At 45.8% G+C, this 16554-nt stretch overlaps 1 protein-coding gene across 7 annotated transcripts in view; it reads left to right on the plus strand.

The window, feature by feature from the left end:
* The window catches only part of DPF3 (double PHD fingers 3), a 290669-nt gene that overhangs the window by 103460 nt on the left and 170655 nt on the right, over positions 1–16554 (plus strand). For 2 of the 7 annotated variants that reach the window (XM_044924771.2, XR_006542636.2), the window contains exons 1-2: positions 6949–7768; positions 12497–12657. In XM_044924771.2, coding sequence (XP_044780706.1) covers positions 7503–7768; positions 12497–12657 — 427 coding nt within the window. In that variant the 5' untranslated portion in view covers positions 6949–7502. Of the gene's footprint in view, positions 1–6944; positions 7769–12496; positions 12658–16554 lie in introns of those variants that run through there. The other 5 variants (XM_025295255.3, XM_025295256.3, XR_006542635.2 and 2 more) reach the window with 5 other exon arrangements.

Genomic DNA, 16554 nt, shown 5'->3' on the forward strand with positions numbered 1-16554 from the left:
TATCAGTCCTGGAATGTCCTTTTTCGGGCATAGAAAGGAGTGGCTGATGGCATGAATGGCAGCACTTATCCGCTTGGCCCCACTTCTCTTCAGGCTTTGGGTTGTGTAGGTGGCATTGTGGGGTCATGAGCAGGATTTGGGCATGGATAGTAGACTCCCCCACTGTCTAACCCGCTGAGTCTGTTGGGAAGATCACAAGTGAGAAGATGCTGGTGTGATTCTTGCATTGCTGGGAGCCTCTCCCTAGCACTGACCTTCTTGTCCCCCAGAAGGCTGGGCTTCCACACCCTGCGAACTCTCTGCTGCAGGTTGGCCTGGATCTTTCTGTATTTGTTCAGCGTTATCTGATGAGCATTTCCTATGTGCCAATCCTGTGTTATGTGTAGGGGATCCAGCTGTAGGCAGTGAGATAAAGACCTTGCTCATCCAGGGTTCACAGTTTTGTTATGTGGCAATGATCAGCAGGCCAAGAGAAAACAGAGAGACTTTTTTTGAGAGTGGTAGATAGTTTGAAAAAAAAAAAAAAAAAGAATATGAGATAGTAAGGGTTAGCACAAGAGGGGAGTAGGTTGGGCTACCCTAGTTTAAATAAAAGAGAAGCCAGCCATGAGATCTGGGAGAAACATATACCAGAAACAGGAAAAAGCATGTGCAAAGGTCCTGAGGTGAGGTGATTTTGGTTTATTAGAGAGACAGAAGAAGTGCAGTGAGGAGGCCAGCAGGGATGAGGGGGCAGGAGACAAGATGAAGGAGGAAAGTTGGGCACAGCCCCATAGCCACAGGAAGTTGTTCACATTATATTCTAAGTGCACTGAGGCCATTGGAGGGATTTAAGGAGGAGAATGTCATGATCAGATTTCATTTTAAAAAGATCACTTGGTCTGCTGCACTGAGAATTGACTACAGAGCACGTGTTCTTTGTGGCTGTATTTTAAATGCCAGACGAATATTCCTTTTACTGGGGAGAGCAGCGCTGAGGCTCTTCTACTCCAGCGGGAAAGATGGGGTCTGAGGATGTATTTGCCCAAGACTTGACTCTAATCCATGGTCGGCTTCTCTTGGCAGTCACACTCGGGAGACAGCATGCTGGTGCCCAGCACACAGCTGGGGTTTCAGAGAGGACTCAGTCTATGAACCAGAGAAACTAAAGATACTTGCTCAATCAATAAAGTTTCTGTGATGGGTGTGTGTTTTCTAAGTATGCTTCACCCTAAATAAAGCATCCCCCCTCCCCCACTTTTGAAAGTTGGTTGCATTCTACACATTCTTTAGGCTCCAGAGGAGAGATTTATTTTGTCACGTCTGGATGCCATTTAAAAGGCAAACCTTGGACACCAGAAAAGCGGCGGTTTTCTTCCTCCCCAGAGCATCCTCCTCTTCCGACTCCCCGCCCCCACCCTCCCATTATTTACTGGAAGGAATCACTCTGTTTTCCTCCTGCCTCCAGTCTCCTGTCCTTGGCAGCCCCTTGACTTCCACCCTGAGTTGTGTATGTCATCAGAACACCCAGTGGCAGCTCAGAAATCATGGCCAGGTTCAATATAAATTCCGTCTTGCTTAGGCAGCTTTGCATAATAAGTCCCTGAAAAGTCTTCACCAGAGTAGATGCCGGAAAAGCGATTTATTAGGTCTAGCAGGCCTGAACGTCAAGACTGAGTGGCGTTTCAGGCCACGATGGGCGTTTTAGGGTTCAGATTCTTCGTCTGACTTGGCTTTTGTAAGGCGATACCCTCGGCCCCCAGACACCTTTCCTGTGATGTTAGGAAGGTCAGGGTCACCTCCAGAGGGACCACTCTAAGGAAGTCAGGATCTCTGTACAATTGCCTCAACCAGGTCTCATGGGTGCTCTGTGAGAGATGAGGACTTCTGTGGGACTCGTTGGCTGCAGTTGAGTGCTGCCAGGTTAATCCATGCCTGTTGCCTGAAAACATCTCCCACAGGAACAAAACAAGCTGAGTTAAAGTCAGTTAACCAGGGTTTCGCACTCTGCTATTAAAACATGGCTGAAGGGTATCACAGGGCTCCCTTGTTCGTGCCCTTGCTTTGCAGGTTAGGGAAGCTGTACTTAAATCCGCGAGTCTTGGGACCTCCCCTGGTGGTCCAGTGGTTAAGAATCTGCCTTGCAAGGTAGGGGACTCGAGTTCGATCTCTGGTCAGGGAACTAAGATCCCACGTGCTGTGGAGCAACTAAGCTCGTGCACCGCAACTGGAGAGTCCGTGCGCCTCCAACAGAAATCCTGCGTGCCGCACTAAGACCCAATGCAGCCAAATAAATACATAATTAAAAAAACAAACAGAAACAGTATAAATGTACTTAATTAAAAAAACCCAAAACTCGATTTTCATTGTTCACTGAATCGCTGGGGGATCTGTCAAATATCCAGATGTCTGGATTACGTGCACGCTCTGGCATCAACATTTCACACTGCCACCCACCCTCCCGCCTGTGTTGATTCTGACACAGAACCAAAGTTTGAGAACCACTGCCCTAGATCATTCTTCTGGAAGGCGGGGTGATGGCGTTCTTGATAAACACAGAAGGGGTGTTTCCCGCATCACCAGAGTAAGTCTTCCTGGGGGTGGTCTGATGATAGCACAGCTCGGCATTCAGCGAGCTACTCAGGAAGTTCAGAGAAGAGGAGGGTTAGTTCTGCATCTTGGCGTGAATGCTGTAGATGGAGAAATACAATCTCAAGAGCTGAAGTGACCTTTTTAAAGAGGATGAAGAGAATTCAGTAGGATTTGAACTTACAGGATCTCTGTTTTCAGATGCCTAATCCTGTGCCCTGGAGAAGCCACATAACTTCAGGCTCACCTCATTTTCATATGGAGAAAGAGGGCCCCCTCGCATCCCTCAGCTGTGACACTTGATGAGCTTGCTGAGGATGGCATGGCGTTTCCATCAAGCAATCCATAGTTATCACAAGCTTCTACGTTCTCAGCACAGTGCTTGGTGGGGATAGCACAGAAGTATAGACCTCTTAGTCCCTGTCTTCAAGATGGGTGGGGAGAAAGAAGGACAGTGGTAGAGACTGGCCAAACATGAATGAGACAATTAAGGAGATCAGAGAGGCAGAGAGCAAGAACCACTGGCTAGAATAACTGGGGAAGCTTCCTGGAAGACACAGGGCTTCAGCCAGCCCTTGAACAGGGTGAGATCAGCCAGGCTGAGGACAAGAGGCAAGAAAATTCCAGATAGGTGGGGAGGGAGGGTTCTGAGTAAAGTATTTTGTTGGAGTCCAGGGAAGGCCTGACCTGACCACCTGACCTGCCTCTTGAGAAATCTGTATGCAGGTCAGGAAGCAGCAGTTAGAACTGGACATGGAACAACAGACTGGTTCCAAATAGGAAGAGGAGTACGTCAAGGCTATATACTGTCACCCTGCTTATTTAACTTATATGCAGAGTATATCATGAGAAATTCTGGGCTGGATGAAGCACAAGCTGGAATCAAGATTGCTGGGAGAAATATCAATAACCTCAGATATGCAGATGATGCCACCCTTATAGCAGAAAGTGAAGAAGAACTAAAGAGCCTGTTGATGAAAGTGAAAGAGGAGAGTGAAAAACTTGGCTTAAAACTCAACATTCAGAAAACGAAGATCATGGCATCTGGTCCCATCACTTCATGGCAAATAGAGAAATAGCAAAAACAGTGTCAAACTTTATTTTTCTGGGCTCCAAAATCACTACAGATGGTGACTGCAGCCATGAAATTAAAAGATGCTTAGTTATTGGAAGGAAGTAAGGAAAGTTATGACCAGCATATTAAAAAAGACAACATATTAAAAAGCAGAGACATTACTTTGCCAACAAAGGTCCATCTAGTCAAGGCTATGGTGTTTCCAATCATGTATAGGATGTGAGAGTTGGACTATAAAGAAAGCTGAGTGCTGAAGAATTGATGCTTTTGAACTGTGGTGTTGGAGAAGACTCTTGAGAGTCCCTTGGACTGCAAGGAGATCCAACCAGTCCATCTTATAGGAAATCAGTCCTGAATATTCATTGGAAGGACTGATGTTGAAGCTGAAACTCCAATACTTTGGCCACCACATGCGAAGAGCTGACTCATTTGAAAAGACCCTGATGCTGGGAGAGATTGAAGGCGGGAGGAGAAGGGGACGACAGAGGATGAGATGGTTGGATGGCATCACTAACTCAATGGACATGGGTTTGGGTGGACTCCGGGAGTTGGTGATGGACAGGGAGGCCTGGTGTGCTGTGGTTCATGGGGTCTCAAAGAGTCAGACACGACTGAGTGACTGAAGTGAACTGAGGGAAGGCCTGTCTGCTTCATATACACAGGAAGGTCAGATAAGGATTTATTCATTCACCCGTTTACTCATTCCTCCGTCATCAACCCAACACAGCAAGCTCTGTGCTGGGCTTGGGGACAGAGCCAGGTGTGGTGTCTGCCCTGGGGGCAGGCTTTGATCCCTGTGATCCTTGTGCAGTCTACTCTGCTCTCCTTGATGCTGGAGGCTGGCCTCGCCACCCTGCTGCCAGATGTCTTGGGATGGAGGTTTGGCTGGGCGCCTGCCAGCCTCAGAGACACTGCGGTGGTGACTGTTGTGTGCATGTGTGTCACGTGGAGGGCAGTCAGCGGGCTCAGGCAGAGGCGAACAGAGTGGCAGGGAACACTGCCCTTGGATGGAAGGATCAGGAATCACCATTGGTTACCTCTGAGTTAGAGGTTCTATCTCATCTATTAATAATCATTTCAGACCTGAAGTAGGAGCTTATTGTGGGAAGGAGAATTTAGGCTCAGGGAGGGTAAGTAACTTACCCCAGGGCTGTGAAGCCAGTGGGCAGTGGCGCTGGACTCAGCCCTGCCTGATTCCAAGTCTCTGATCTACCCCAATATCAAGACCCTCCAAGGGCCTTGACAGCTCAGTGGAGCAACTTAGGACCTTTGGGCATCAACGTGGCTTCTGTACTGAGTACAAAACTGAAGACTGAGAATGAGGGAGATTTCTTTTTGTCAGCTGGGGAGGAGAAGTGTTGGAGTGACTGCATTCAGTAGACTGCTGAAATAACCAGGGGGTCATGCTGAGGACTGAGTGAAAGTGCCTGCAGACATTGTTTTAAGTTTTCAAGGTTGCCAGTAGACAGTTGTATAATCTCAATCACCAACCTATGCTTTACTGCTCTCATCTATCATAAGTGAGTGATACATGAGTTGTTGAAAGCAATTCGACAAAGAAGTTTTGGGCACCTACTGTGTGCTGGGCTCCATGTCAGATGTTGGAAGTGAATCGGTGAAGAGGCCAGCTATGCAGGGCTCCGGGGAGTGCCATTCACACTGAAGTTTAATATGAAACGCACCCCCTCGTGTGGTTTAGTGCAAAAACTAAGTGGCTGTGTGTAGTGGCCCTGCCCTCATGGAGTTTATAGTTTACTAGGGGAGACAAATATTAAACACTGAGTTGAGTTGAAAGGGACATTATTAATAGTATTATTATTTTTGTTGGAAGAAGACAGAATGAGGAGGAAGGGAACTGATTCTCTGTCTTACTCATTCTCTCTCTGTGTGAGTGTGTGCTCAGTTGTATCCAACTCTATAGCCCTTCCTATTTAATTTATTTATTCTAAAATATTTATTTATTTCATTTGGCTGCATTGGGTGTTAGTTGCAGCACGTGGGATCTTTGTTGCGCTTTGTGGATTCTCTCTAGTTGTGGCACTCAGGCTCAGTACTTTTAGCTCAGGGTCTCAGTAGTTGTGGAGCACTGGCTTAGTTGCCCTGTGGCATGTGGGATTTTAGTTCCCTGACCGGGGAGGGAACCCTCGTCCCCTCCATTGCAAAGTGAAAGTGAAAGTAAAAGTCACTCAGTCGTGTCTGACTGTTTGTGACTCCCATGGACTGTAGCCTGCCAAGCTTCTGGGTACAAGGGATTTCCCAGGCAAGAATACTGGAGTGGGTTGCCATTCCCTTCTCCAGGGGATCTTGCTGACCCAGGGATTGAACCCGGGTCTCCTGCCCTGCAGGCAGACGCTTTACCTTCTAGCCCATTCCCTGAGCCTCCATTGCAAGGTGTATTCTTAACCACTGCACCACCAGGGAAGTCCTGAGTCTTTGTTTTATATAAGAAACTCTGTCTTAACTGGGGCTGCTATAGCAAAATGCCCATGGAGTAGGTGGCTTAAACAACAGACATTTATTTCTCACAGCTCGGTGGCAGCAAAGTCTGAGATCAGGGTGGCAGCATGGTCTAGGTGAGGTCTGGTGAGGGCCCTCTTTTCAGGCTGCAGATAATTGGTTTCATGCTGTGTCTTCACGTGGCAGAGACAGAGAGAGAGACACACACACAGAGGGAGAGAGAGAGAGGAGAGAGAGAGAGGACAGAGAGAGACAGGAGGGTTGGGGGAGAGGAGAGATAGAGAGAGGAGTGGGGGGAGAGAGAGGGGAGAGAGAGAGACAGAGAGAGAGAGGGAGAAAGAGAGGGGAGAAAGAGAGGGGGAGAGAGAGGAGAGAGAGGAGAGAGGGGAGAGAGAGAGAGGAGAGAGAGACAAGAGGGAGAGAAGGGAGAGAGAGTGGAGAGAGAGAGACAGAGAGGTAAGAGAGTGAGAGAGAGAGGGGAGAGAGAGAGGTAAGAGAGAGGAGAGACAGAGAGAGACAGAGAGGGAGAGAGAGGGGAGAGAGAGAGAGACAGAGAGAAAGAGGGAGAGAAAGAGGGGAGAAAGACAGAGAGGAGGAGAGAGAGACGAGAGGGAAAGAAGAGAGAGAGGAGAGAGAGAGACAGAGAGGGGGAGAGAGAGAGGGGAGAGAGGAGAGAGAGAGACAGAGAGGTAAGAGAGTGAGAGAGAGGGGAGAGAGAGAGGAGAGAGACAGAGAGAGACAGAGAGGGAGAGAGAGGAGAGAGAGAGAGAGACAGAGAGGGGAGAGAGAGAGAGGAGAGAGAGGGTGGGGGAGAGAGAGAGATGAGAGAAAGTACAGAGAGGGGAGAGGGAGGGGAGAGAGAGAGAGAGAGAGAGGAAGTGAGCGCTCTCGTATCTCTTCTTATAAGGGCATGAATCCCATCGTGGGTGATCTACTCTCATGACCTAATTACCTCCCCAAAGTCCCATCTCCAAATCCCATCCATTGTGGCATCAACACCTGAATTTCAGAGACAGGGGGACATGGTTCAGTCCACAGCAAGCACTAAACTTGGTTTTCTTTCAAGGGCAGCTTTAGGAACAGTTAACTGTGAGGAAAATGAAGAGGCTCCCCCCCAAACCTTGCCAAAGATTGCCCCCTGCTCGCTAGTTCTTACAAAACACGACACAAACGGGAGACGGTTTCCACGCCACCGTCAGAGTGAAACACATCTCAGTGCAAACAGGAGGAAGGCATCGAGTTGGCAGAGCTGAGTTTTACTGGGTGTGTGTGCGGGGGGCGGCTGTGGATGTGTGGGCCGCTGAGTGAGCCCGCAGGAAAAGGCCAGGTGCCGGCGATCTTGCCATGGCCCGGGCTCCTCCTTATCTCAGCTTATCTCTGTTTCTGAGCACAAATAGCTGTGATGGGCCAAGGTCCTGATTTTTACAGCCAGAAGGGACCCGTGGCCATGGAGCAGGGAAGGAGAGAGGACAGGGGAGCTGCTGGAGACATGAAAGAATTCGGGGCTGGCTGCGAGCAAGGGCAGGGGAGAGCCAAGGACACTGGGCCTGGGAGAAGCAGGGCTGGGCTCCCTCAGGTCCCCGCTGCCACCCCTCAAAGCCTGGAGACCGGGGAGGGAGCAAGGCTCCGGCCCGACGTGAGGACTTCGCTTTTGGACACAGGCATGAGGTAGGGCCGGACACCCATCCCCGGGTCAGCACACGGGAACAGGGGGGCACCCTGAAGAGGGAGGGGGCCTCAGGGGTCTGTGTTGGAGGGTCGGAGCTGAGAGTCCATTCAGGACAGTGGACGTGGACTCTAAGAGCACACATTGGGGACTACCCTGGTGGTCTGGTGGTTAAGACTCTGTGCTTTTGATGCAGGGGGCACAGGTTCAATCCCTGGTGCGGGGTTGGGGCAGGGGCGTGGAGGACTAAGATCCCATCTGCCCGTGAGGATGGCCAAAAAAAAAAAAGAGAGAGAGAGCAGGCGTGGTTTTTGAGAGAGGGAGGTGGAACCGTGAGGATGAGGAGCCGCTGTCTTAGAGGGGGTCTGGCAGGCTCTGCAAATCACACATGGAGCCTTGTCGGCAGTCATTTTGGAGAAGTCTTATTTTTTCCACTCTGAATCCTCTTTGGTGCCTGGAATCCATTTCTCCACAGATATGCTCAAGGAGGGCGCCTGGAAAGCTCTCAGAGGTAGGATGGCTCTCCCTCTCCAGAAGGGGTGGCTCAGGATCCCACAGAGCCCCTCACGAAGGCCGGGAACTGCAGCCAGCTCAGCTCCAATCCTCAGGCCGGGGGGTTCCTGCTCTGGCTGGGGGCCTGGCAATTTGTCCCCCTGCCTTCCCTGCATCTGATTGAAGCCTTAAGTGGCCCAAAGTCAGTGTTGATGAGAATATCCTTCTCCTGTGCCTTGTGCCAGCTTCTTCGAGCCCAAGACATCTATCATCCGGGGGAAAGTCTAGCCCCTGGGTCTGGGGCAGACAGGTGATGGCTGAGGCTGGGCCATGCCTGACCCACCCCGGGGTGCGCCGGTCACCACTCCACAAAGTGAATCATTCACTGTCAGCCTTTCCCTGCTCCCTCTGCCCCGTGCGGCTTTCATGCAAATGTCACCCACCCCTGGCATCCTATCAAGTAGGAGTTTTTTTCCCTAAAAAGAAATGCTATATGGGTGGGGAAAGAGATAAATTAGGTGTCTGAGAGTAACATATACATACAACTACATTTAAAAGAGGTAAACAACAAGGAGCTTCTGTATAGCACAGGGAACTACACTCAGTATCTTATAACAACCTATAATGGAAAAGAATCTGGGGAAGAATATATATAAATATATAACGTATATTTATGATATATATATGTATCTGTATAACTGAATCACTTTGCTGTACGTTTAAAACCAATACAACATTGTAAACAACATCGTAAACTGTGAGTGCTAAGTTGTTTCAGTTGTATCTGACTCTTACACGACCTCATGGACTGTAACCCACCAAGCTCCTCTGCCATGGGATTTCCAGGCAAGAATACTGGAGTAGGTTGCCATGGCCTCCTGCAGGGGATCTTCCCAACCCAGGGATTGAACCTGCGTCCTTTAGGTCTCCTGCATTGGCAGGCGGGTTCTTTACCAGTAGTGCCACCTGGGACTTCAATAACAAAAAGAAATACCATGCTGAAAAGGACATTTTCCCCTTCTCCTGTTTAACTTGCTTTTCACAGGTTAGGGAGAACTGGCCATTGATTTTCTTCTAGAGAACAGAGCAAGCCCTGTGCAGATTTGGCTAATTAACTTTTGGAGAAGTGCCGCTTGAATTTATCAAAGGGTGAAGTCTCTTTTCCCCTCCAGTGTCTTAAAAAAGGCTTTAAACTTTTGTTTCCGAATCTCTGCCAATGCCTGGCCTGTTTAAAAATGACTTCCCTGGAGACGATGGCAAAGGGTGATGGTTGTCATATTTTTGTAACTTCAATCTTCAATACAGTTGTTCCAGTCCTCAGAAAATCTCTTCTGTTTACATAAAAGAGGTATCATTCACACAAAGATTACATTTAAAAATACACATTCCCCCTCAGCATGCCTGTTACTAATAACATTGCATGTTATGAAAGTGGAAAGTATTTAAGATGAAATTAATTTTCACCCAGCGAGCCACTTTGTTTGACTTTTTCGTTCCATTTGGTATGGGGCATGGACTTGGCCAAATGCACTTCTCTTTGTCAGCAAGTTCACCTCCTTGTTTCTCTTTTTTGGGATTGACGCTGTTAGAAATGAGTTCCGGGCACATCGAGAGGTCTCATCTGGGATTGTATTGTACATTTCTTTTGTATTGGCTTCCAGAAGTTTGTTTTTCTAAATGGAAACCCTCTTCTCTCCAGTCGATGAGTTTTAGTGTACAGTTTTTTTTTTCTTTCTCCCTTTCTTTCTCTTCCTTCCTTCCATGGGTTCTCTTTCAGCAGAATTTCTGGAGTTGGAAGAGTTAACATTTTTGGCAGCCTGTCAGAGGATCGTGGGAAGCCAGATAGCGGCTCCTTGCTTAGGATGGCTCTCGGTCGTGCGGTCTTGTCAATTCTCACCCATGTGATGTGGCTGGTCTCTGTTCCGTGGAGGGAAGCTGGAGCCCCCAGGACACCCCGGACAGGCTGTGTGTCCGAGCTGCCCTCAACAGTTCTGTGACACAGAGCTGCATCGCCTTAGCAGAGGGAGGCAGTTAAGCTGGAGGGACACAGTCGCAAATGCTTCCCAGGAAACAGTTGCTCATTTTTGATCAATCTCATGGTCCTTGTTACTAACTTTGATTACATCAGCTTATGCGCATTTCTGTTTTACGGCATTCTGATGGGCTTTCATTCCCCCTCCCAATTCATTGTCAGCTGGGTGACTATTATAATTTGATTACAGTTAGGTTTTGCAACTGCTAGATGCTTTCCGAGCTGTTCTGCCTTTCTTGTGAGAGGGAAGATGCCCAGAGGTAGAAAAGGAGGTTTGTCCACAAGTAGCTTCCAAAAGATGCCTCAGAAGCTTCAGTGATTGTATCCTCTCAGAATAAGGAATTTGCTTTAAACTTTTTGGTAGAATCTGACACTTTGACTTTTAAAAAAGAGTAAGAGGACAAATACTATGTGATAACTACCTATATGTGGAATCTAAAAACTACAACAAACTAGTGAATGGAACAAAAAAAGCAGCAGACTCACACATAAAGGGAACAAGCTAGTGGTTACCAGAGGGGAGAGGGGAGGAGAGAGGGGCAAGACAGGGGTAGGGAATTAAGAGGCATAAACTTTTATATATAAAATAAACTGCAGAGTTATACTGTACAATACAGGGAGTGTAGCCAATATTTTATAAGTGGAATATAACCTTTAAAAATTGTGAATCACTATATTGCACACCTGTAACATAAAATATTGTACATCAACGACACTTTAATATAAAAGAGGACAGAAGAATCCATTTAAATTTTTCCTTTTTTTTTTTTTGCTCTTCTAAATATTTTGGTTAAGAAATATTTTAAACTTAGACTTCCCCACCCCCCCAACCCCCATTTTAATGTCTTTGTGTCTCCAGAGACCAAAACAAAGGGGCATTCATAATGTCCCTTCAAAATGAGCTATCTGATTCTCCCTTTTGGCTCTGCAAGTCCTGTGGCTCTCCTCCTTCTGTCTTTTCCTCCTCCTCTTCTCTAAGAATCTCTCTTTTACCTGGTAGACATTATGTTATTACAGCTGCAAATTCCTGGGACCATTTATTCACCTCTGTCATGTACCTATGGTTTGTTAGGTATTTGATCTTATTGATTATGTTTGTGTTTTATTACATTTGATCGATTATATCAATGTTATATTTTTGGTCTTTGAAAAGGACAGTATCTTAAAAATTAGTAGCATCACCCAAAGATACCAAAGATTCAGGAACCTAAAATTCACTGGGCTTAATCAGATTACCACTCCAGTAAACCTGAAAGGTCTTTCTATTTGTGGATTAAACTCAGGGAATCAAATTATTTTGAGTCCCTAAATTCAGCTGTTAAATGCTTCTTTCATTTGTTTTCTATCAGAAAGTTATTCTTCTTCAAGTGTGTGGCTTTAAAAGGTTGGTACATGTCCTTCTTCATTTCCTCGCCCCTATAATAGCTCTGTGTTTACAGGGTGTTTCCTCTGACCCTCTAGTCTTTTCTATTGGGTGTTTCTCTTCTATTGTAATGGAAGTCTTTGTATCCATGCTGGTGGTTTCAGTCCAATCTGGAGTGTCTTTGCTGGTTACCACTGAGGAATAAGTGTGGCTAATGGGGCATGTTAAGGGGCAGGGGCCTCTGGAAGCTGGATGTCCTAGCAGACCCCATGCAGAAAGTTGTACCAGAGCTACCTCCTTTCTGGAGGGGGACCTCATGCTTCCTGGGACAGGGACATGTTACTCTTGTGTGTGTGCTAAGTCACTTCAGTTGTGTTCGACTCTTTGCAGCCCCATGGACTGTAGCCCATCAGGCTCCTCTGTCCATGAGATTCTCCAGGCAAGAATACTGGAGTGGGTTGCCCTCCTCCGGGGGATCTTCCTGACCCAGGGATCAAGCCTGAGTCTCTTACGTCTCTTGCACTGGCAGGCAGGTTCTTTACCACTGGCACCACCTGGGAAGCCCCATATTACTTTTACTGGTGGTTTATTTTCAGGGTCCTAATTTCTCCGTTAATGGGGTCTCTAAGTTACCTGGTGGATTTGGTACAGGAAATAGGACCTGTTGGAGACCTGAAGCTGAGTTGGATTCTGCTGCTTGCCAAAGCTCTTGATCCCCATTGTCTTGGTCTTCATAATTGCAAAATCTTCCCTGGCAAGTGGGTGGGTGACTTCAGTTTCCTTCTGGGTGTGTTCTGGTTTTCCCTGGCCTCATTGCCTCCCCTGCACTCTGTCTCCCTGCAGGCTTGGGGACCAGTTCTACAAGGAAGCCATTGAACACTGCCGGAGTTACAACTCTCGCCTGTGCGCAGAGCGCAGCGTGCGCCTCCCATTCCTGGACTCGCAGACCGGGGTGGCCCAGAACAACTGCTACATCTGGATGGAGAAGAGGCATCGAGGCCCAGGTGAGCCATGCCACCCCAGGGATGTGCTCACGTTCAGGCTCCCAGCCTGGATGCAGGCTGATCTGAGATTGTCCAGGAATCCCTGCAGCCTGGGTGGGCGTGGAGGTGGGACAGGCTGTACAGGGAGCCTGGAATACTTTCAAGAAACTCAACTGCTTCTGTAACTCTTGGCACGTGCCCCGAGGATGATGCGGGACATTGAAGCCACACTGGCGGGAAGGGGCAGAGAGAAAGAATTCAGGATGTTTAATCCCTAAAAGGGAAGACTAAGGCCATGACAGCCTGCTTCACCTTTCGCTCTGTGTGTTGGTGTAGCTTAGTGGCTCTGAGCTGGAAATCTGAAGTCAGATTTTGGTTTGAGGCTGAGCTTTGTCATCAAACGTCTTGCCCTCAGGTTCTTCATCTGTAAAATGGGGATACTAACAGTACCTACTTTAGGACTTTGTCAGGATTAAATGAAAATCTTCATAAACAACTCATAACCTGTGTTGGGCACATAGTATGTACTAAGGCTTCCCTGGTGGCTCAGTGGTAAAGAATTTGCCTGCTAATGCAGGAGATGTGGGTTTGATCCCTGGGTTGGGAAGATCCCCTGAAGAAGAAAATGGCTATCTACTCCAGTATTCTTGCCTGGGAAATCTCATGGACAGAGGAGTCTGGTGAGCCACAGTCCAGGGGTCCCAAAAGAGTTGGATACAACTTAGTGATTAAGTGACCAAAACAACAAAGTATGTTTTCCAAAAATGCTGCCTGTTATTGTTGATGTTATTATTATTATTATTATTGTTATTACCATGACACTAGTCTTCTAGGCTTCAGAGAACAGAATAAAGACCACTGGGTGGAGATCAGGGAGGTAATTTAACACAGTTTTCTGGCTCTATATTGGTATATTAAAAAAAATGTATTATAAAAGGTTTCAAAGCCATGCAAAAGTGGAGAGAAGGGTAAAATGAATTTCTGTGCATTGTTCACCCAGCCCCAACAGTGATCAACTCATAGCCATTCATTTCACTTATACTCACCTTCCACTTTCCTCCTTGAACCCAGGTTATTTTGAAGCAAATCAAGACAGCAATATTATTTCGTCTGTAAATTTTTCAGTCTGTATCTCTAAATGGTAAGAACATAAACATACCAGCCTTATCTATCAAAACTCAAAGTTAAAAATGAGACATTAATAGCATCAAATATTTGTTCAACATTTATTTCTCTGTGTAATTGAAATCAGGATCCAAATAGGACCTCTACATTAAACTTGGCTGATGTGTCTCTTAAGTCTCTTTAAATCTGTAGGTCTCTCTCACTTGTTACTTGTGGAAGAAACCGGGTTGTTTGCACTGTAGGGTTTCCCAGCGTCTGGATTTTGTGATTGCATCCCCATGGTGTTATTCCTGTGAATTGGTAAAAACAGATTCAGGTTCAGTTTTGGGGCAAGAACAGTTCCTAAGTGGAGATATGTGCTTTCATCAGGAGCCTCATGGGTTCTGGGTATTTCTCTTTTATTGATGTTAGCAGCCCTTGATGAAAATTGCCTAGATGCTTTACTTTATTAAGGGTGACATTCAATTTGAGGCTATCATTATTTCTTCATTTATTGGGTCTACATCATTTATAAAGAGAAGCATCTCCTTATTAAAATTTTGGTTATTGTGGGATATAGTGCACATATGAAAGTACGGATAAATGATTTCCCCCCTTTAGTTATCAGTTTTCAAAATAATGAGCTGGTTCCCTTGTATTCTCCAAAGATGATCAATAAAGTTATTATGATTATCTTGAGTACCATCATGAATCCACAGACTTAAACATATTGGATAATTTTAATCCATTGCAGCTATTATTCTTATCAATGCTTAAATTGCTCCCATCTTTGGACAGCTCAGTTGGTAAAGAATCTACCTGCAATGCAGGAGACCCCAGTTTGATTCCTAGGTGGGGAAGATCTGCTGGAGAAGGGATAGGCTACCCACTCCAGTATTCTTAGGCTTCCCTTGTGACTCAGCTGGTAAAGAATCTGCCTGCAATGTGGGAGACCTGGGTTCGATCCCTGGATTGGGAAGATCCCCTGGAGAAGGGAAAAGCTACTCACTCCAGTATTCTGGCCTGGAGAATTCCATGGGCCGTGTATAGTCCATGGGGTCACAAAGAGTCGGACAGGACTGAGCGACTTTCACTTTCACTTTGGACAGTAGGGTTTATGTCCACTAGTGCTGAAACAGCCTAGTAGTTTCTGTAGCATTCTTGCTGTCTTAATACTGGGACAGATGTTTCAGGCTCATCTTACGCACATCCTGCCCCAGACCCTGAATCAGCCATTTCTTTAAGAAGCCCCATTTCCTCTTTGAAAGACTATTATTTGGAGACTACAGTCTGGTGGCACCTGTTGCTCCTGGGCTGGTTGTTGATTCTAGGACTTTTCAGTGAGCAGAACTAAGAAATATGATTTCTTGTTTCTTTTTTCTTGTTTCTCTTTTTAAGAGAAAACACATTGTTAAATTTACTGATATAGCCCATTCAATTCAGTTTTACCCAGTTTTAACTTAACTATCTTCATTCTCTATCTCCTCTCTCCCACACTGAAAAGAATACTGGCTCTTTATGATGCCAGCATAGTTTTTTTGCTTTATTCTGCAATAGACCCACAACAATATCAGAATAAAATGAGACTACCAGCAATAAGGTGACTGAAATGGTTTAAGTTTTTATTTCTTTCTTTGCAGTTTTTTGTTGTCTTTAGCATATTCCTATTAAGGATGTAGAGTCAAATTACTGTGTTTTAAGGTCGCTTGAAATAGCTCCTCAGTGTGTTTGTAGTACTAACTCAACACACAGTTGGATTTATTTGTTTATTTTTGCTTTCACTTGTTAGGTTTTACTGTTTTTTTTTTTAATTTTATGTAATTACTTTGTCTTTTTTAAATTAACTTTTTATCTTGAAATAACTGTAGATAGACAGGAAGTTGTAAACGTAGTACAGAGAGAGCCCCTTGTGCCCTTCACCCAGTTTCCCCTAAGGGATATATCTTGTGAATTATAGCAGAATATCAAACCCAGAAAAGTGAGACTGGTGACGTGTGTGTGTGTAGTTCGATGCCATTTTATCACATGGATAGATTTATGGAACCACCACCACAGCTGAGACACAAAACTATTCCATCACCACAAAGGTCTTCCTCGTCCTGCCCTTCATAGTCACACCCACCTCTTCTCTCTTCATTTAAGTCCTTTCACCCTCTTGCATTTGTAATATAGCATCTTAAACATTTCCTCTACATACACTCAAAACCATGTCAGACAGACTTCTACTTTTTGCTTCAACTGTCAAACATAATTTAGAAAACTTAAGACAAGTGTCTATTGTATTTCCTCATATCTTTGCTCTTTTGTTCTTGTGTCTTCCTTTCTGATGTCCCAAGATGCCTGCTTTTATAATTCCTTTCTGATTAAGTGTTTTCTTTAACCATTCTTTTAAAGTAGGTGTGATAGTAACAACTCAGTTTTCCTTCTTCTGACAGTGTCCTGATTTTCCTGTTATTCCTTTTTTTTTTTTGTCTTTGTTTTTGGCCATGCCCACACAACATATGAGATCTTAGTTCCCTGACCCGGGATCAAACCTGTGCCCCTGCAGTGATGCACAGAGTCCTAACCACTGGGCAACCAGGGGGTTTCACCCTTCATTCCTTGAAGGATATTTATTCTGTTGTTGGATATAAAATTCTGGGATGATAGTCCTTTAACACTTAAAAAATGTCTTGCTTCTTCCTTTCAGCCTCAGTAGTTTGTGATGAGAAATCTGCTGTCATTCAAATTATTTTCTCTCGAAAGTGAGGTGTCATTTTTCTCTCATTGATTTTGAAAGTTTTTGTTTTTAGTTTTCAGAAATTTGATTTTGAT

Source organism: Bubalus bubalis, chromosome 11, assembly GCF_019923935.1.
Source record: "Bubalus bubalis isolate 160015118507 breed Murrah chromosome 11, NDDB_SH_1, whole genome shotgun sequence".
Classification (NCBI taxonomy): domain Eukaryota; kingdom Metazoa; phylum Chordata; class Mammalia; order Artiodactyla; family Bovidae; genus Bubalus; species Bubalus bubalis.